This window comes from Bidens hawaiensis, unplaced genomic scaffold (assembly GCF_021521415.1).
Source record: "Bidens hawaiensis isolate Kalapana, Puna unplaced genomic scaffold, B.hawaiensis_p1.1 tig00060238_1, whole genome shotgun sequence".
Lineage (NCBI taxonomy): Eukaryota > Viridiplantae > Streptophyta > Magnoliopsida > Asterales > Asteraceae > Bidens > Bidens hawaiensis.
Window position 1 is genome coordinate 49198 of NW_027500868.1, and position 20756 is coordinate 69953.

The 20756-nt window shown below is 35.0% G+C and overlaps 3 protein-coding genes and 2 pseudogenes across 5 annotated transcripts; 3 read left to right on the forward strand and 2 right to left on the reverse strand.

The window, feature by feature from the left end:
- Positions 1 to 225: 225 nt before the first annotated feature.
- On the forward strand, positions 226 to 4608 carry LOC143602971 (GDSL esterase/lipase At5g45960-like). The gene is made up of 5 exons (XM_077079920.1): positions 226 to 542; positions 709 to 839; positions 2036 to 2275; positions 3515 to 3773; positions 4331 to 4608. Exons 1-5 carry the CDS (start codon positions 302 to 304, stop codon positions 4519 to 4521), a joined length of 1062 nt encoding a protein of 353 aa, XP_076936035.1. The 5' UTR covers positions 226 to 301; the 3' UTR covers positions 4522 to 4608.
- A 3955-nt stretch (positions 4609 to 8563) lies between these two features.
- Positions 8564 to 9558, forward strand: LOC143602967 (ras-related protein RABA1f-like). The gene is made up of 2 exons (XM_077079918.1): positions 8564 to 8985; positions 9060 to 9558. Exons 1-2 carry the CDS (start codon positions 8768 to 8770, stop codon positions 9556 to 9558), a joined length of 717 nt encoding a protein of 238 aa, XP_076936033.1. The 5' UTR covers positions 8564 to 8767.
- On the reverse strand, positions 9107 to 11803 carry LOC143602966 (transcription factor VOZ1-like). 2 transcript variants are annotated; one of them, XM_077079916.1, is made up of 5 exons: positions 11604 to 11803; positions 11309 to 11526; positions 10731 to 10874; positions 10093 to 10630; positions 9107 to 9998 (listed from the first exon to the last, which is right to left on the reverse strand). In XM_077079916.1, exons 2-5 carry the CDS (start codon positions 11516 to 11518, stop codon positions 9625 to 9627), a joined length of 1266 nt encoding a protein of 421 aa, XP_076936031.1. In that variant the 5' UTR covers positions 11519 to 11526; positions 11604 to 11803; the 3' UTR covers positions 9107 to 9624. The 2 variants fall into 2 exon arrangements, with proteins under 2 accessions (XP_076936031.1, XP_076936032.1); XM_077079917.1 differs by lacking the exon at positions 11604 to 11803 and having other exon boundaries at positions 11309 to 11578.
- A 1894-nt stretch (positions 11804 to 13697) lies between these two features.
- LOC143602972 (uncharacterized) lies at positions 13698 to 15782 on the reverse strand (annotated as a pseudogene). Its single transcript, XR_013147959.1, has 4 exons — positions 15420 to 15782; positions 14195 to 14329; positions 14026 to 14112; positions 13698 to 13945 (listed from the first exon to the last, which is right to left on the reverse strand). The product of XR_013147959.1 is annotated as an uncharacterized LOC143602972 (transcript).
- Positions 15783 to 19342: 3560 nt separating this feature from the next.
- Positions 19343 to 20556, forward strand: LOC143602969 (trans-resveratrol di-O-methyltransferase pseudogene; annotated as a pseudogene).
- The last annotated feature ends 200 nt before the right edge of the window (positions 20557 to 20756 follow it).

Sequence of the window (20756 nt, forward strand, 5' to 3'; positions counted from 1 at the left end):
TGGATAGACTAAAACCCATGGTATTTTTAGTAGATTCGTTTAAATCACTTACTTTTTGCAAAACCTTAACCTTCTTTTTTTTCCTATCACAAAATCTTTGGTATGTTGCAATAAGAGCTAATTAACTTACAATATATACGAAATTAAATTATAAATTATTGAGAGGAAAGTGAACTATTGTCTCTTTAACTCCACAAGACAAAGGCTGGCATGCCAACACTATTATTAGCCTTGGTCCAAACTCACCTCTCTATATATATATTATATTAAGTACTGTATAAGGTTGTGAGACAACTAAAAAATGACTACTGCCTTCTTCTGTCTTATCCTGATTTTCATTATTTTCGGTGTGCAACATTCTTATGCTCAGAAGAATACAATCTCTGCAGTTTTTGTGTTCGGAGACTCCACGGTTGACCCTGGAAACAATAACTATATTCCCACCATATCTAGAGGTAACTTCCCGCCGTACGGGAAAGATTTCGACAATCATGAGCCTACAGGAAGGTTCAGCAATGGCCGGCTTGTCCCCGATTTTGTTGGTACTTATTCTGTTATGTTTGTTTACTCATTGAGTCATTGGTACATCTAGTAAATGTTGCCAGTTGAATATTCAGTTTTTTTTTGTTGTTTTTTTTCAGTTTATAGTTCATTTAATAGATTTTTGTTTTATATTTTAATTAATATCTCAATATATATGTCAAACAGCTGAATTCGTGGGGCTGAAAAAGAATTTGCCACCATACTTGGATCCGAGTTTAACCATTGACGACCTCATGACTGGTTGTAGCTTTGCCTCTGCTGGTGCTGGTTTCGATCCATTTACCTCCCAACTTGGTGTAATCTCTCTCTCTCTCTCTCTCTCTCTATATATATATATATATGTATGTATGTATAAAGTTAACTTACAAATTAAAAAACATGTTAACTGTGCAAATCAAATAGTATAATTATATATACAAATAATGCTCTATATGTAATTACACTACTTGATTGCACAGTTAACACGTTAATTTAATTTATATTTGATCCAAACATTCTGTGTATGATTAACTAAAGTTTTATGCATGGTGTGCATAGAAGTATGAAAACGTTTGCTTTCCAAAATATCAATCTATGTAAGTGTATATACTATGTCACAAGCTATGAGGTTAAAATTTATTTAATTAAAGGAAAAACGACCAAAATGTCCACGTTGGCCACCCAATTCCAAAATTGTCCAACTGAATCCGCATATATGGCTTCGTTCTGGACTTCTGTCCATTGCAAATATCACTAGGATCGTCGATATATTTAACACCAATAACCAACGGACAAAGCATGTGGACATTTTGGTCTTTTTCTTTTTTAAACCACGTGGACAATATAAAAACCAATGATTCAATACAATGTGCTACTGAGTAATTGCATATGTATTCGAATTAGTGGATCCTAGAGTATGTCACTTGTAGTGTGGTCCTTGGAAATTAATGTACAACGTTATGAAGTGAAAGGCACGTATACATGTGTCACTGTATTATTGGTTACGACTTACGAATCATCTAATTAGCATACGTACCTTTCATGTGGACTTTAGACTTAGGGACTTCTTATAAGGTAACAGCTATATATGAGTTTAAGTGAGTGTCACATGCGTGTTTAATTATAATCGAATTAGGTATTAACATACAAGTTTATAAAAAGAAGTTGTAAAATATAGTAATAGGGTATGTTTTTTTGAAAGTGAAAGAGCATAAACGTGATAGTGGTATATGTATCAACTATCAAGTTAAATCAATGTGACACGGTTTCACTTATCTATCTAACAACTAAAAAGTGACTGATCCTATCAACCTATGAATTTGGTATGTGTTAAATGCCAACCAACTTTAGTATGTGTTAAATGCAACTAGATAAAAAGAAAAAGATATTACTAGCATGCACGGTAAGCATATATACGACGTTCAGTTTTAGTTTCAAGACTTGCATTCCGTTCTCTATATATTGTAATACATTCAGTAATAATTGAGTCTTTTACCATCTTACACGTATACAGATGGCCCTGACGCAATCACAACAACTAGACTTGTTTAAAGAATATAAAGTAAAACTGGCGGCCGCAATAGGCAAGGAAAGGACTGATGATTTGGTTAGGAGGGCCGGGTACCTTGTTAGCTCGGGCACCAACGATTTTACTTTCAACTACTACGGACCTATACCAGTTCGAAAAAAAGCTTATCCGACTATCTCTCAGTATCAGCAATTTCAGTGGCAATTGATTGAACAATTCTTGCAGGTTATGTCATCTTTGATCTTACTTTAGATTATGAATCTTAGTAAGTTACTATAAACGCATCAATGTATGGATGGCAACTGTTTTTCGCACTTTATCCAACATGTGGAAGTTCATTAACTCAAGGCCAACTGCCATTAATAATAGGAGACTATTTCATGTGATTGGTCTACCCAGACATTATTGAAGCATGTAGTTAACCACCCTATACCCTTGAGGTAACACGTAACGCAACACCTTTCAAATATTTAATATTATGATAACAAGTTTAATATGATTACTCATTTATACGCTAAAATATACAATAGAAGTACAATAAAATTAATGCATAAAATACTAAAAATAGGAATATGTATACTTATGTAACAATAATAATGATAATAATAACAACAAAATAGATATAAAATTCGAATACAATTTTTGGCTAAATTCATAAATCATAAATTCGTAAATTTATTTTTGGTTGGATAAGAATACCATCTGGGTCGCGCATATAGCCTCCACTCAATGATGAAGGTAGTATACATAAGTTGCGGGTCTATAAAAAAAAATAGTTGACTTAACTTCATTCCTTTGAACTCACTATTTCACTACTATAAAACAAGCTATTTTTGTTACAAAAAAATTTCTACAACAAGTAGTTCTAACAGATTTCCAACAAAAAAATAAGCTCCAAATTTGCTACAATATTATCTAATAAACATTATGTTAAGTCAAAACAATTTTTGTAGGAAAATTGTAGGAAATTTACAAACACATGTTTTTGTAGCAATTTTGTAAGAAACGTTATTGAAAAACGGTTGAAAACGATTTTCAAGCATGTATTTTTCCAACGTAACTGTTTGATAGAAAACTGTTAAAAATTGGATTTTCCAACAAATTTCCTATGAATTCAGTTGTAGAAAAACATATCTTTTTCTAGTAGTGTTTTTTGCCACCGTAATACTTTTCTAGACCCGTCACTGCTCTTGCCTTGCTGTTTTTTTGTCCCAGGCCCAATTTCCACATGTCCTTTTTGTAGTTCGCTAAACAATGCCTTAACATACGATTTGAACTCAACTTTTTATATAAATGTTAAAAAACAAATCCAATCATATGAATATGAATCAAGCAATAGTGAGTACTATCTTTGGTCTTGTCCAACTCCATAGGATAGATCCAATCATAATGTTTTTTTTACTCCTTCAATTAATTATATGTCTCTTTCGGAGTCACCTCAAATACAATGTTTACAAATTACAGGACTTATTGGATGAGGGTGCACAGAAGATAGGGTTCGTGGGTTTGCCCCCAATGGGATGCTTGCCTGCTATCATTACTCTTAACTCGAAGAACCCGATCTTTGGCCGAGAATGCAATGAAAGTTATAATTCCCTGTCAAGAAATGTCAATCAAATGGCACAAAATAAACTTAAAAGCCTTGAAAGACCAGGCACAAAGATTGTGTATGCAGATATATACACCCCTATCATCAACATGGTCGAACAAAAGACTAAATACGGTAAGTTCAACCAAGCACTTTAAGGTTTGGGAAAATGACAAAAATGTCCATTTGACTTTGCCCAACTTTTTTTCCGATAATGCCTGGCCTCATATCGTCAACGCATACACTTTTTAATCATTAACCAGCTAGATTTTCAACCAAGAATATCATGCCACGTACGCGTCATAAAATTGTCTTGTCGAGAGTTTCTTTTCAAAAAATTGTTTGAGTTGTTGGCATTTTTTAGGCATCCAACAAGATTTATTTTGGCTTCGGACATCATGATATATCTCATCTACAGACGATTATTTTTGGCTTTCGACAAATTTTTTTTTTTTTGCTTCCAACAAGATTGACTAGTCGCAGAATTTGTTGGTAATTAAAAATCCTTTCAAGTAATTAATGACTAAAAGCCGTTGATTCGACGAGATTTAGGGGTGAGCATTTTAGGAATGAGATATACGAATGAACATTTTCTTGACTTTAACCGTTCAAACCGACATTTTGGTCATTAACTTTCCCTTAAGGTTTTCCTAATGGTCAACAAACTATATTGTGTTGTATTGTCTTGACAGGTTTTGAAGAAGTTCATAAGGGTTGTTGTGGAACTGGATTGATAGAAGCAGATTTCGGGTGCAACCCGACATCTCCATTGTGTGCTGATGTCTTAGAGTACGTATTTTGGGATGCTTTCCATCCGACTGAAAAGGGATACCGCATTATTTTCGAATCCCTTGAATCCCTCATTCAGAACAACCTTGCATGAGCGAGAGTTGTATATTTGGCTCTTCTGCTTCAGTTGGTTGCATCTGTATAACACTTGTCAGTAATCTCAAAGAGTATGATTTTATACTATAAATTTAATAGACTACAGAAATTTTATATTTATAAAAAAATAAAATGAAAGGTGTACCAAATCATTTAGTGTTCAATTAATAGTTGGATGTATGTCAAATCATTTAGTATTAAGGCTGCAGTGTTCATGTACCAAATCATTTACTGTCGCTAAGATAAACGTAACTGTGTATTTGTGACTTTAATTTAATTATTATATTATTTATTTCTTTTCAAATATGTGTGATCAGTTTCAAACCTGGACTAATAATTTAGTTTTAATAAACCGATATCTCTTAGTAATAGCTACCGTATATTCAGGGGCGGACCCACATAGGTCCGATCGGGGTCCCGGGACACCGATGTTTTTTAAAAATTACTTAGAGACGGTATATTAAATTTTGTAAGGACCCCATAAAAATTAATACTTGGAACCCATACTATTAAGATTGAACTAGTACAGTGGAAAGTCCCTTGTTCTCTCTTGTGAGAGGTTGTAGGTTCAAGCCCCATCATACTCCTTTTTTGTTGTTTTTTTAATATCATAGTCTTAGTTATTCAGTTAGGGTATTTGTGCTTTTTGTTAGTTTCTCTCATATAGTCATTATCACCATGCAACATATATAATGTTAACATGGATTTTGCATATTCTTTTATTATTTACCTTGTGTATGTATATTATAATTAATCATTTATTTGTGTTAGAGTTATTTTTTCATGTTTTGGTCAATTATGTAAGACCATATATATAGATTACGTTCATGTTTTTCGGGTATGAATTAAAAGTGTAAGTTTAATCTAGTTTGTAATTTAGATTATTTCTACTTACTCGTTTCCAATGACACCATAGTTCCGTGTTTTATTATGTTCCTCGCCTCGACCCGACCCGAATAACGACCGACCCGAAAAATTTTGTAAACCGAAAAAATTGGGACCCCATTGACAAAAAATCCTGAGTCCGCCACTGCGTATATTATAAACATGTATCGGGTTCACAGTCCCTCACTATGTTTACAACATGTTACACATACTCACTACAAAACAACTACGCGTATTACTATAGTTATATATGCTTACATTCTTACATTACCAACCGTTAATCATTTATTGTTAATCAATAATCATTTAAGCATAAATCACATTCTTATCTTGTATTAACCATTACGTGAGTATACATACAACCCAAAAACATTAAGGGAAAGAGATTTACAAACTCATCTGAATTTCTTAGCTCTTTAATCAAGTTCTTAATGGTTAGACTCAAGACCACTTGTGAGATGAACCGATCGAAGTCCGATTTGAGTTTGATTGCTGAAACGAGCTAATCTCTTGAAGAAACTTTGTAGCTTTGGTGCGATTTACATAGTGGTATAATCAAACTTTGATTCCGCGAATTAATATTAAAGAAAAGAATCAAATTACAATAGAGAGTTAGATAAGCGGGCAACAAGCTGCGCCGTCACCCCCTTTTGAATGGCAAACCCGATCCTACTGAAAACAAAGTTATAGTTCTAATTTGGCGTCGATAAGTTACTATGCACGACCCATTGAACTCTTTTAAGAAACGTAATAGCTTCGGGGGCAAGAGACTCATATGTATCAAAAGCAAAAGGGATGAAGACATGTTGATTATCGGCACATGCTTTCTCATGCTTAGCAATTTTTCGAATTTTTTTAAAAATGGTGTTTGTTTCAAAAAATTAATCACAAGGGGTGTTGGGTATGGTTTTTAATCATAAAAAGAGTTTTCGGGGTTAGTATTGGCGAATAAGGAAACAATAGGGATGTATGAGAGATCAGAATTGCAAATCACTTATTCGCCACTATCAATTGCAATTTAAGTCTTATTCGCCATTAGCAATGTCAATTTAACTCTTATTCGCCACTACCATTGGAAATTAACTCTTATTCGCCACTAGCTATGACAATTAATTCTTATTCGCCACTATCAATGTCAATTAACTTTTACTCTGATATAAAGCTTTTTATTCTTTTATTACTCTCTTATTCGCCTATATTAACCCCAAAAACCCTCTTGTGATTAGAAATAATACCCAACACCCCTTGTGATCAAATGTTTGAAACTAGCCCCACTTCTAAAAAAAATCCAATTTTTCCTAATTCCGCCTTCAACACAGCCCGTCTAACAACAAACCCGGTATCCCTAAGCCCAACAAGGGGGGATACTCTCGTAAGGTCAATACAAGCGTGTTTCCCCCTTGCCCATCCTAACACAAGAACGTCTACTGGCCGAAGAGTAGACCTCCCTTCAAGGGGATTCAACAGGAAATTCACAAGAGCTTCTTTTTTTGCCGAGATCCCCGTTCGTTTCAACACATCACAAAGGATATCTCTGACCAAATCATGTCTATATTTAAAACCCGAAAGCTCCTCGCAATGAACAACATGTTCACCAAATTTATCCAAACAAACTTTACGGCACACCGGACATGGCTCATCAACTGGGAATAGTGGGATCATTAAACGATATTTAAGAATGGCTCGGTACTCCACTGCTGACATGTGTTGCCCTAACCCTTCGATGGGGATGGCGTTCAAGAAATCTTGATCATGTGGAGCCTAAAGGCATTCTAACACCGCCCTCTGGCGAGTTGATAATTTAAACTTCTATCCCAAACTTTGAATGATTTTACTATAAAGGGCACTCGCCAAAGCATGTTGGGCTTTGGGGGGGGGGGGCGGTGTCCTTATTAGCGAACCTGCCAAGATCAAGAAGGAACCTATGCAAACAATCCAATGCACACCCATAATCCGAATCCGAATCCAAATCATCCATACCACAATCCTGCAAAATGTGGTCCTGTAACTTTCAAGATTGTGCTCTCGATGCTACGAAAGCATATGTGGAAACATCCTCAGCTGAATATAAACTTAAGCCCCCAAAATGGATCGGGAGAGGGGCCAGCCTCCATTGAAAATCCCCAAAGAATGGACCCCCACATACCACAATATCCTCGATCACCTCCCGGAGCCCGTCGTCAAAAATATAGAAGACATCCTTAACAAACATAGGCTGGCATGTTCGGAGACCGAATTACAATTTAGCAACCCCCATACATGAGCGAAGCAAGAGGAGCTCACATTGAGGGTCACGTAGACGAGTGAGACATCTCATTAGCTCCACTGCGTTTGAAGCTCTATTAAAGGCCAAGCTACTAATAAAACCGGCGTCCCGACTCACCGCACCCCCAAGGAGTTTCACACCCAGCTTCGGCCTCACAATCCCGCTAGGAAATAAACCTATTTTTGTTTTTACCCCATTGCAAGACGGCCAAAGAACTTCAGTTTTTTTAATATTGAGCTCGAGTCCCAAACATGACCCCTCAGACTTAATAATATCTAAGGCTTTAGCCACTTTAATGACATCTCCTATAATGATTATTTGAAACCAAAAATTTTAGGAGAATATGTTTGTGTTTAGGAGGGTGTGATATTGGTGTAAAAGTTTAGGATTTAAGATTTAAACACGTATTTATACACTCTTAGCCTATGGACCTTTCGTAAGCCCAACTTATTCAAGTCTTAAAACCATTCTTTATTTACTAAATAAATTAATAATTCCTCTATTAATTGTTTAAAAGTCAGAATGTTGCAATATAACAAAATAAATTACGTAATAACCAAATTATATGTGTATTAGCATGTAATTATACGTCCAATTACATATATGAACTATAACTGGTAAGAAACTATTAACGATTAAAAATGATAAACTTAATAAAGTCAACGGCAGTGCTTCTTATTTTAAGGATGTGTTATTCATACACCCTTTATAGGGTGTACATAAAAGATAAATGTGTGTTAAAAGGGTGTATGAAGATTAAAAAAGGGTGTGTGAATAACCATTGCCTTATTTTATCTCTACAAATACTAAAAAACAATAGAAATTTTATTTATAAGTTTTTTTTTGTCTTTTTTCATATTTAAATTGATATATTTGTGTGTCCTCTAATAAACATTTCACACAAACTCCATTTTGATCTCTCTATATTTCGCTGAATTTCTAACATTCATTCCAAAGCATAGAAACAAAAACAATTTGCCATCTATAATATTTCTGCACCTTGTGTTTCCTCATTGATCTCCATCTCTATGAACATGGTTTATCCCTCTCAACCATAAACACAAACCCTTGCACAGGAAAGAATTAAAGCCAAATGGGTTCATTTGCGGACGACGATTATGATTACTTGTATAAGGTTGTTTTGATCGGGGATTCAGGTGTCGGTAAATCCAACCTTTTGTCACGATTCTCCAAGAACGAATTCAGCCTCGACTCCAAATCCACAATTGGCGTTGAATTCGCCACTCGTAGCATTCGTGTTGATGACAAGATCATCAAGGGCCAAATATGGGATACCGCGGGACAAGAAAGGTATTAATATTATTCTTCATTGTATACATTTATAAACATATGAATACATGATAAAAAATCATTATGAATAAAACATGCATGTTAAACAAATATTTTGTGTTATTCATTGTAATAATAATAATAATAAAGAAACATTTCAGGTACCGAGCTATAACAAGCGCTTATTACAGAGGAACCGTAGGTGCTCTAATCGTTTACGACATTACACGAAAAGTAACGTTTGAAAACGTCGACCGATGGCTAAAGGAGCTAAGGGATCACACGGACCAAAACATTGTAGTCATGCTCGTGGGAAACAAGGCTGATCTTGCTCACTTACGGGCTGTGACAACCGATGAAGCCAAGGTCTTTTCCGAGAAAGAAACTGTCTTTTTTATGGAAACATCCGCTCTTGAGGCGTTAAACGTTGAAAAAGCTTTTACCGAAGTACTGACTCAAATCTATCGGATTATGAGCCGAAAGGCGCTAGGTGTGGCTAATGATCCGGCTCTAGTACCCAAGGGACAAACAATTAATATTGGAGGGAAAGATGACGTGACGGCTATGAAGAAAGCGGGGTGTTGCTCTACATAAACTAAATACTAGAAAACATGTCACGAGACAAGTGACACAATATTAATGATTTGTAACATGTTATAACTATATCACCAGCGGGCGATCTAGATATCTAGACGTGTGCGTGTGAATACTAGAGATCTTTCCCTTTGGATTCTTTTTTCGGTCCACAAGCTTTAGTTCTAATCTATACAATGCACAAGCATCATATTTGTTGATTTCATACTCGTAAAGATGCCATTCGACTAATTTCATTGGTTGTGGGTCCATGTAGTATGATCTTTTTAGCCATCCGGATTCATTAATCACTTGCTTTCGTGATTCATGCCAGCCCCGACCATTGTAATCCGGGAGTGATCTTTGTTTCCTGTTTCCACTCTCGAATGCCCTTCTTGGTTTATCGAAAAATAACCACTCTCGCAGCATTTCACCCTCAAAAACCGAAAGATCAAAAAGCTCTGAAAAAAACCATTTTGGTTATAAACTTATATACAATATTAAAATTTTAAATTTAAACGGGTCGGGTTTAATAAGAAAGACGAGTAGACTAACCAGGAGCATTCCATGGTGATTTTGCAGTAGCGGCTCCTTCACAAACCGGGACACCAACGTTCTTTCCTTGTGCTTTGGCACTAAGTGCAGCAAAGAGTAAATTATCCTTCAATTCAATGCCCTTAGGCCGCGCGACTGGAGTCATGCCCGGTTGACCTTCGTTTTGTGCAACCACCGCGTGCAGACTGCTGCAGTAGCTGGTGCACCACCATTGAACCGGCCTCTCGGACCACCAGCCTTGAGCCGGTCTGGGACAGTCCCAAAGTGCACATTTTGGTCCAAGGAACGCAGAAGGCGGAGGACAAATGTTTGACAGAAAGTTGGTAACTTGAGGTAAACCATCTTCGCCCCAAACGCCATAAATCCCATTAACACCGTTCCGCTCAAACTCTGGTGGCAAGTTGAATGAAAAATAATCAAACTGTGTATCAACACCAATATTCTGTTGTCCTGTCATGTTTATCCCCAAAGGCAAATCTTTGTATTGATCAAGCAACTTAAAGTCATGTTCTTGAGACACTGGGGTCACAATAAAATTCTGCAAGATGAGATATAATTTGAATCAGATAATTAGCTAAAAAATACTTTTTTTAAATAAAATGCATGTCCAAATACCAACTTAAGAGTCATATTGTTACCGCGTTGTTCACAATAGAATTTGGACCCGTATGGGCATCCGGGTCAGGTTTTGGGATAGCTAACCCGCTCGTTACATCATCATCTTCATCACAAAGCTGCAACAGCCTACTTATGTCCGGAGGAAACGACCCCAAGCTTCCATCCTACATCAAAATTCAAAATTGCGAAAGTTAAACAAAATTCGACATCCAAACCGCAACAATTTGACCTAATGGTCATGGCCGGCCCTAGAGTAGAGCGAGCCGGACAACCAGCCAAGGCCCGTAATTTTAATATTTGGGGGCCAAATTTTTTTTATATTTTTTATATATATATTTTTTTAAAAAAATTAATAATATAGGTATGGATCTTAATCATCTTAAATATACTGGGCCAAAAAAAAATTTTATAGTCATAATCCATTTAAACTATCAGGCTCAAACTAAAATTTAAAACTAAAAAAATAAAAAAACAAAAAATTTGTTAAGGCCTACAGACCTTTTTTGTTTCGGCTCAGGCCGAGGTATTTAAATTCACAGGGCTGGCCCTGCTAATGGTAAATCGATTTACATAGTTGTTGTTTAACAATATATTATACCTGATGCAAAGAAGATGCAGGGGAAGGTTGATTAAGTTCCTTCTTCCATTCCTTAAGCATCTGATGCACTTGTTCCTCTAGTACAACCATGTCGATATTCCGGCTCTCTTTCCTTGCAGATTGCAGATCCATGAACATGACTTGAAGATCATCGACACGGTTCATGGCCCGGTCTTTCTGTATCCTGTGTGACTTCACACCTCTCCCCATTCCAACTACTTAATAATAATAATAATATAACCAAATCAATAACATGATAATGATCAGATAATATATGAACATATATATTAATTACCTGTTTTGAATTGGTGGTCTATAGATGAATTGAGAGAACAAGTTTATGAGAGAATTTGTATACCCAAAAGTTGGGCAGATGAGATGCAGATCATAATACCCTTTGGCGGTCTAGTGCAGCTTGGCGGTAAAAGTATGTTAAGGAGAATATGTCCTCAAGCTTTTGTTTTTAATATTCTTTTCAAACTTATAATAGGAATAATAATAATAATATATGAAATGTATAGTTGTCGAATTTTTTGTAACGAAATAAAATCTTTTAAAGATATTATTTTCTTCATGAGAAGATCGAAAATATTTCATTTTATTGATATTTGAAGCCCATTTCCAATGAGCTTTACGTTAGCTGGTTTTGGAAGGTAAGTAAAGATTTGGGCTGGAGACTGCAATGTCTTACAATTCGAATATGATCCTAGTCTGATTAAGCTTTCGGACGCCGGGTTTTCTCTGGAACAGGAAATTGTGGGCTTAGGCTACAAGCACTGTCTTTTATCACGGACATGTGGGGTCGATTTTTGTCATTGGGTTACCTCGGATAGCTGGGCTTTATTTGTTGAGCGTTCAAATAAAAAATCTCTAGTTGTTTAACATAGGATTTTTTTTTACTTTTTATTTTTAGTTTAGACATTACACGTTATGGAGTTCTGTTTCATGTGAAATTCGGTCAAATATTAGATACGAGCCACACAATAATGTGGAATCATCTTATTTGGGTACATAAAATGGGACTTTCTTTACTCGTTTGGTACATTAATATAGAAAGATTCTAGTTCACTACACAAAATTGTAAAACATGTTAAGCTAAGTACGTGTCGTTCAATTAAACCTTTACGCTGCACATCATGATTGTATTAAACTTTATCTTTTTATACGTTAGATTTGGATTTTAATCTGGTTTAGGTCATTAAGTAGTCGGTCAGTTTTATATAATTTTTTTTATCAAATAAGTGGCGCTTATACGTCATGTTATCAAAACTATGTCACATCATTAATTGGAAAACCCTTTTTCCGTCACACGAGTCAAATTTCTCTTTCTTTCCCCCGACTGCATAATAAACACCCCATTTCCGCTCACATCCTTATAATTCACCACATTCTTTCTTTTTCCGTCCAAATTCTTATTCTCTAGAAGCGACGGTCATGTATTAGCCAATCAAATTTTCCAACTAGGTCTAAGGGTCTATGACCATTTAAAATTTCACGACCCGTTGTCACGCATCCTACAGTCTTACAAAAACGAGTGCGTGAAGACAAAGCTCTCATAAAATCGGTTATGGTAATCAGCAATCTGATGGCCCGTTAAAATAACACAAGAGAAGCACTAGTAAAATGAAAAATTTATGAAACAACTACCAATGAACTTTTTTGAATGTGACTACTAATCCAACGAAATCAAACCAACGAGTTAGCATGTGAATAAGAATCGATATAAAAACTTTTGTTATCTTCAGAGGCTAAGAATCATAAAGTATCATAAAGGTATGAGGATTGAGGAGATGTTTGGCAAGAGTCCTAAAAATGTGTCACATCATGAAAGTTAGATACCATCTATGGCATGTTAAATATATACTACACCACATTTTTATTAATAATATAAGATTGTTGTACACAATTACAAGTATCAAATTCAATACATTCTTAGAAGGTTAGCCATAAGTAGGAAACTTAAAAACATTATCTTTTATATAGTTAGTTAAAAAGATTTCCTTCTTAAATGTTATAAAAATGTAAGAGAAAGAAGAATAATGTTTTACAACTTTATGAAAGGACCCAAGAGCATAAAGGAACACAAAACACACCTTTCACCACCATTCATTAGATTCTTTTAGCTCAATTTATTATTCTCCAAACTATACTAAAGTCTTGGAAGAACACATGTGATAATCAATTAATCATCCTCTAATCTTAAGTTTGCATCTTATAATCAAAATGAATATATTCATCCCCACCTTTTCAATAGAACAATTACATATTGAAGAGAATAAGCATCCTGTTCCACACAAGTTTTATTCTTCTAACAATCATCACATTATTTTTATTTAAAATATGCTACAATATAACAATTTCTTCACGTAAATCGTTAGATCTCATCGTCTCAATTACGAAAACACTTTCTAGTCAATACCCGCAAAGTATAAAAGTATAATTCCATTATTTGTAGCCAAAGAACGGTTAGAACAAACCAAGAGGACGGAAATGCGGTCTTGATTATTTGGTTTGATTATTTTCCAAGTTGACAACACATGTTAGTGCTTTTTCTTTGGTGATTTGCTCAAGTTGGTTTAGTTTTTGTTCAAGAAGTTGCACTTGTTTTGTCAAATCTTCATCGCGTTGCATCAAAACCTATGTGGCAAACGATAATATAAATAAAGAAGCAAACACGAACATGTTAATATATTACTGTATGTAATGCAGTAATGTACCTCAATTTCTTTCTTACGGATTCCTTCTTTCTTAGCTTCTGATCTCGCACTTCTTTGCACCTCAAATATAACAACAGCGACCGCAACCTAATCAAAGTTCATTGTTAACATTTAATTCTATGCTGCAAAACCAATATAAATATGTGTATATGCGTGTAGAACCAAATACCGTGAAAACAAAGAGCTCTCCAATAAGGTCCCCGGCTGCCTGAACGGCTCTCTCTTCGTTCAAAGGTCGAACTTCAACATTCGTCGCATGTCCGTATATTCGCCTTTGTATTGTTGTTGTAAGCCAATGGTTTGCCTGTCATACATCACACAATGCACCAAAATTAATACACTTTTCCTTTGATTGGTGTTTCCCACAATTTTGTATTTCATATTATTATTGCAATCTATAATACTATATATAATTAAGAAGTTTGGTGCTGTATTGGGTCGGTGAATTTTGTTTTGTTTTTTTTAGTTTAGTTACCATAACAAATGTAATGCAAACCGACCAAACGTCAATTTTTTTTTCTTTTTGCTTTAGTTTCGGTACCATAACAAACCTGAAAGAAACCAACTGAGTTCACGCAGAAGCCCATGAACGACAACGCTCCAATTTACCAGTGCACAAGTTTACCGGCCGAACCCCCAAATTTGGTCGTTGGTCCACCTCAATTTTTATATTTTTTTTGTTTTAGTTCCGGTACTGTAACGTACGCAATCAAAACGACCGAATCCGTGTCAAGTTACCGCCTCAATGCTCTGGACCGACAATGCCTGGGTTTTACCACTGCCCGGGTTTGCCAACCAAATAAGCATCATCTTAAATATTTTGTTTTCTTATATGTTAATGTTTTATATGTTAATTTGACGAATTAATTTTTTGAGTTTTAATCCTAAAATATTACCAATGGTGTCTATATCGTAACGAACGCAGCCGGTACTGACCGAATTCGTGTCAACTCATCGTCGTAACGCTCGGATTTTACCAACGCCCGGGTTTCAACGCTGGGGTGTTGCCAGCTGCCCCGGCGCAAAATGCCGAGTATAAAAACTAGTTTATAAAAATCAATATGTAATTCCACAAACCATGACTATTCCATAGTCGCAATTAATGACATTCTTAGCTTTTACTTTCCTAAGGGCAATATCATTTTAACCGAGAAGCAACTTTCGTAGTATCATTGATCAAATTGTCATTATAAATTATTATCGACCATATCATAGTTTTGATTATTAATATACAGACAGACAAATGGACCCACAAACAAATAATATTAAATTAAGCCAACCTACATAATAGATGATCATTATAAAATATCACTGATTTGGCATAAAATTATACAAAATATATACAGATCTAAATAATTACTAACAATGTGATGAAATAATAATAATAATATTACCTGAGCAATACCGATAATGGAAGTTCGAAATTTAGGGCTAACGGCGGCTTGTTTCTTGAGCCTAGTAGCAATGGGTTTGCTAAGGGTTCTGAGTGCAAGCGTTCCAAGTTTCATAAACGGGAGTGACATTATGCCAATTTCCAAACGCACACCAAGTGTTCGACGATATGCGTGAGTGAGATCAAGAACAAACTATGAGCGTTTCATGGTGGATCAACTGATCTGGGTACTCCGGGTTTGTTGGAATGAATACGGGTTTGAGTGCAAGAAAGTATTTTTCAGGTTTTAATTGTTGTATCTTGATGATGATCCAAACCTGATTTGGATTGGTTGGTTTGCAAGTTAAAAAGGAAACCTAACTTTTGATATAAGATTCATTTATTGTAGATAAATGGTTAATAATAATAATAATAATAATAATAATAATTTGTTGTAATCTCAAATTCAAATACTTCAATATTTGTTATAATCCAACTTTTAATTATTGGTCGGATTAACCCCAGCTCAGAAAACATTTATGATTTACGGTTTCTCACTTGGAATGCATTTTTATAGTGATTCCCTAGTAACTGAAAATTAACCTTGTTAGTTTTCTTTAATGACATGGACTATTTATGTAGCTAAAACGTCCCTTAATGGAAATTGAGTGTTCTCTAGAAACGTAAGTCATGCTAACTGAAAGTTACTAAATCAGGTTAACTAAAAGTTACTAACTGAAAGTTAACCCCGCTAGTTTTTCAGAGCTTTAAATTTCAATCGAGTGTTCATTAAAAATGTAAACCAGGTGTTTAGTATCACCCTTAATTTTCAGTATGAGACACATTTTTGTCGCAACACAAAAAAGATTAACGGGGTTTTAGTGTGGGAAATCCTGTGGAAATAGATTTAGAGTTGTGATTGTATGTAAACATTTCATGAATTACGATTAATCCCGACCAATAGGTCAAAGTCAGAACTATAAATATCCAATACAAATCTAAAATCCAAGCCTTTTCAAACATATAATTATCAAATTTTAAAATGGGCAATGTGGTATCAAATCAAGTTTGTATATCATAGGTTGTTACAGCATACATATCATATTAGAGGTGGCAATATGAGTGGGTTGGGTTAGATTTGGATGATGGGTCAGGATGAGTATGGGTCAGGATAGGTATGAGGTCAAGATGAATTTTTAAAATATAGGGTTAGGATGGATATGGATCAAGATGGGTAAAGCTAACCCATCTTGACCCAAGTTAAGGTTGACATACAAAGGATTTTAAAACCCCTCAAAAAAATATTCAAAAAAACTATTAAAAAAATAATAACTCAAAACATAAATAAAAAATGCAAAATGTAAAATAACTAAAATGTTTCCCCCGTCATCCTCGTTCATTAAAAAAGTTTTGTACCGGTTCAGGTTCGAGTTTTTCGGGTTTTTTTCGATTCGGTTTTGTTTTTTTTTCATTTCGATTGGTTTCGGTATTTGCTCGGTTTCAATGATTTCGGTTTCGATTTCTCAGATTTTTCGCTTTCAGTGTTGTTTTTTTAGTCAGTTTTCCGGTTTCATTTCGTTTTTTTTGTTTCGTTTCGATCCATTTTGTTTTATTTTAGTCGGTTACGTTTCAGTTTTTTTGTTTTGTTTTGGTAAGCTTTTTGATTGCATTTCGCTTTTCTTTGTTTCGTTTTGGTCAGTTTTTCGGTGTCATATCGGTTTTTTTGTATCGTTTTGGTCGTTTTTCTATTTCGGTTTCGTTTCGTTTCAGTTTTTTTGTTTCATTTTAGTCGATTCGGTGTTTTTGATTTGTTTTGATCCGGTTTTTAAATAGCATTTCGTTTTTCTATGTTACCTTTTGGTCAGTTTTTCAGTTTCAATTCAGTTTTTTTGTTTCGTTTCGGTCGTTTTTCTATTTCAGTTCAGTTTTGTTTCAGTCGTTTTTCTATTTTAGTTCAGTTTCGTTTTGGTCGGTTTAGTGTTTTCGTTTTGTTTTGGTCAGCTTTTCAATTGCATTTCGTTTTTTTTTGTTTCATTTTGGTCGTTTTTCTATTCCGGTTCAATTTCGTTTTGGTTTTTTGTTTCGTTTTGTTCGTTTTTCTATTTCAGTTTAGTTTCGTTTCGATTTTTTTTGTTTCGTTTTGGTCGTTTTTCTATTTCAGTTCAGTTTCGTTTCGGTTTTTTTGTTTCGTTTTGGTCGGTTCGGTGTTTTTGTTTTGTTTTGGTCAACTTTCATTTGCATTTCGCTTTTTTTTCGTATTGGTCAACTTTTCGGTTTCGTATCGGTTTTTTTTGTTTCGTTTTGTTCGTTTTTCTATTTCGATCAGTTTTGTTTCGGTTCGGTGTTTTTGTTTAGTTTTGGTTAGCTTTTCGGTTGCATTTCGCTTTTTTGTTTCGTTTGGTCAGTTTTTCGGTTTCATTCCGGTTTTTTGTGTTTCGTTTTGGTCGTTTTTCTAATTCGGTTCAGTTTCGTTTTAGTCGGTTCGGGGTTTTTGTTTCGTTTTGATCGTTTTTTGGGTTTCGGATGAGTTTTGTTTCGCACGTGATAGTTTGGGTATTTTGAGTTAGATAAATTTTGGATAACTTGGATAATTTGTTTTGACTCATTTTAACCTATAAATGAAACTCACTTGTATATTTCCAACCCATCGTGACCCACTTGAAGAATTTTTATGATCCATCCTAACCCATTTTACTTTTAAAGTTTATCCATCTTGACCCAAAACAATCCATTTGGGTTGGGTTTGCCACCCTTATATCATATGATGTGGCAAAAAAAATGGATGTACAAGTCATATGACTTTATCAGTAGTTAGAGCAGTCATTTTAGTCAAACACGTCATACAGGTCGTATAGAATGCCTTTCCTACGACCTTTATACTCATTTTCCTCTTGTTTTACGACTTCATATAATCAAATTTTTTTCCACATCATATGCCTCATATACATCCCTTTAACACGCCGGTAGTGCTTCAATAGCGTGCAAATGGTATTTATTAAAGCTCGGTAAATTATTAATTACCAACGATTAGTTTGAATTTGGTTAGGAAATTATAGTATGTACCACTGTGGCTTGCATTCAGCCTTTAAGTGGCAAGGCGGCTGGGTGGTGGTGGCTCGATCGGGTTAAAGAGACTTCAAGCAATCTGGATGATCAAGAGAACAAGATCGGGCTGTTGATGCATTGATGACTGACCCATGGGAGAAGTCGAGTAATACATATTTCACTTAATATCTTCTCTTATTATGTTAAATCAAGAAGTTTTAAGATTCTTTTTTTTAATGTTATTATTTATTTTAAAAAAATATTAATATAAAAAAAAACGTTTTTATTCATTAAAAAACGTTTATTATTTACTTAAAAGTTTATTTTAAAACTATTTTTAATCTATTTAAACAAAACCAAATCTATTCACAAAAATTTACTTAGGCTATATAAATTTATAATTACTTGCATTACTTAAATATAAACTCATTATTAGCAAGAGTAACCGCATCGATAAAATTTCTTGTATTATTATGAAACATTACGTCACGTTACAAAGATAGGACTCGATTATGCTGATAACACACAGAGAGTGAAATGTCCACAAGTACAATTATGGAACGTGTATATGCACGGGCAATAGTACCGGAAAATGAGGGGATTCAGGATTGCCTTCTTCCTTTTCATATAAATTAATGTTATCTTTGGCGATCTTGTGTGTTTGAGCAATCGCGTGACAATGCAATGTGACGTCAAGACGCATGTTCTCCTATCTTCGCAAACACAAAAATTCATAAACCTAAATAATAAATATGGTACGTGTGGATATATTTGGCAAGGGCAGACGACAATGGTACCGGATAGTGAGGGTATTGCCTGTTTGGTATGTTTTGGTTCTCAAAGCTATAAATTTATTTACTTTATTATTTGTTAAATTAATATCCTTAAAAAGTACTATACATGTATCTTCAAGTTGAACATATGGGTCTAAACCTAAATGGATCCCACCAAAGCCAAGTAAAAGCTAATGAACTCTTTGAAGCTCAAGCTCATATATACAGACATGTCTTCAACTATGCAACCTCCATGTCTCTTGGTTGTGCACTTGAACTAGGCATACCCGACATCGTTCACAATCATGGAAAACCGATCACGATTCAAGAACTCGTTTCAAAGCTCAATATCCCTATAGAGAAAACCTTTCATTTGCAACGACTGATGCGGTTTCTAATTCACTCCAACTTCTTCTCCCTCACCAAAGTTCATGATCAAGAAGACGAAGGATATGTTCTCATGGCCGCATCAAAGTTATTGGTCAAGAACAACGATGAAAGTTCGCAAAACCTACCAAACTTATTATCATTAGCTAATTTGGTCCTAGATCCTGTTTATATGGCTCCTTGGCAGTTTTTGGGGAAGTGGTTTCATGGAAACGAATCAACGGTTTTCGAGACTGCTTATGGGATTCCTCTATGGGAATATGCTAACAAGAATCCTGGATTCAATGGGTTGTTTAATGATGCGATGGCAAGTGATTCTAAGATGATGAGTTTGGTGGTCAAAGATTGTCAAGAGATCTTTGAAGGTGTGGAGTCATTAGTTGATGTTGGGGGTGGGACTGGGCTTATCGCTAAGATTCTCCTTGAAGCTTTTCTGCGTATGACTTGCACTGTTTTCGACCTCCCGCATGTTGTTGCTGACAAGATTGATACTAGGAATCTCAAATATGTTGGAGGTGACATGTTTAGTTCCATTCCATCTGCTGATGTTATATTTTTTAAGGTAATGTAGTCATTATGATATTATATTTTGTTAAAGTTAATACATAACTAGCTTGTTGCTAATGTTGTGACATATATCTATGTAGAATGTTTAGCATAACTGGAGCGATGACAACGTGTTGAAGATACTAAAACGGTGTAGGGAGGCTATTCGGCTTGCGGGTGAAAAAGGAAAAGTGATCGTCATAGATATAGTGCTAGATGAAACACATGACCGGCATGAGATAACAGAAACCAAGATGGTTTTTGATGTCTTGATGATGGTTTTGGTTACAGGACGAGAAAGGACTAAGGTCGAGTGGGAGCAACTATTCTTGGAAGCTGGATTTAGTCGATGTAAGATAACGCCCAACTTTGGCATGAGGTCCATCATGGAAGTTTTGCCTTAGATCCTTCCTTGACGTATCTAAAACGATACTTTAATTATCGTTTTAATAAATGAGTGGTTAAACCCTAAGCATAAAACCTATATTTAACTTTGTATCAAACCTGTATAAGGTAAACTTGTCTCTAGTTTGATTTTCTAAAAGTAGAATTTGTCTCACTAGTCAATAACATCAGTTCAAAAGATACAAGCTGGTTTGTTTTGTATC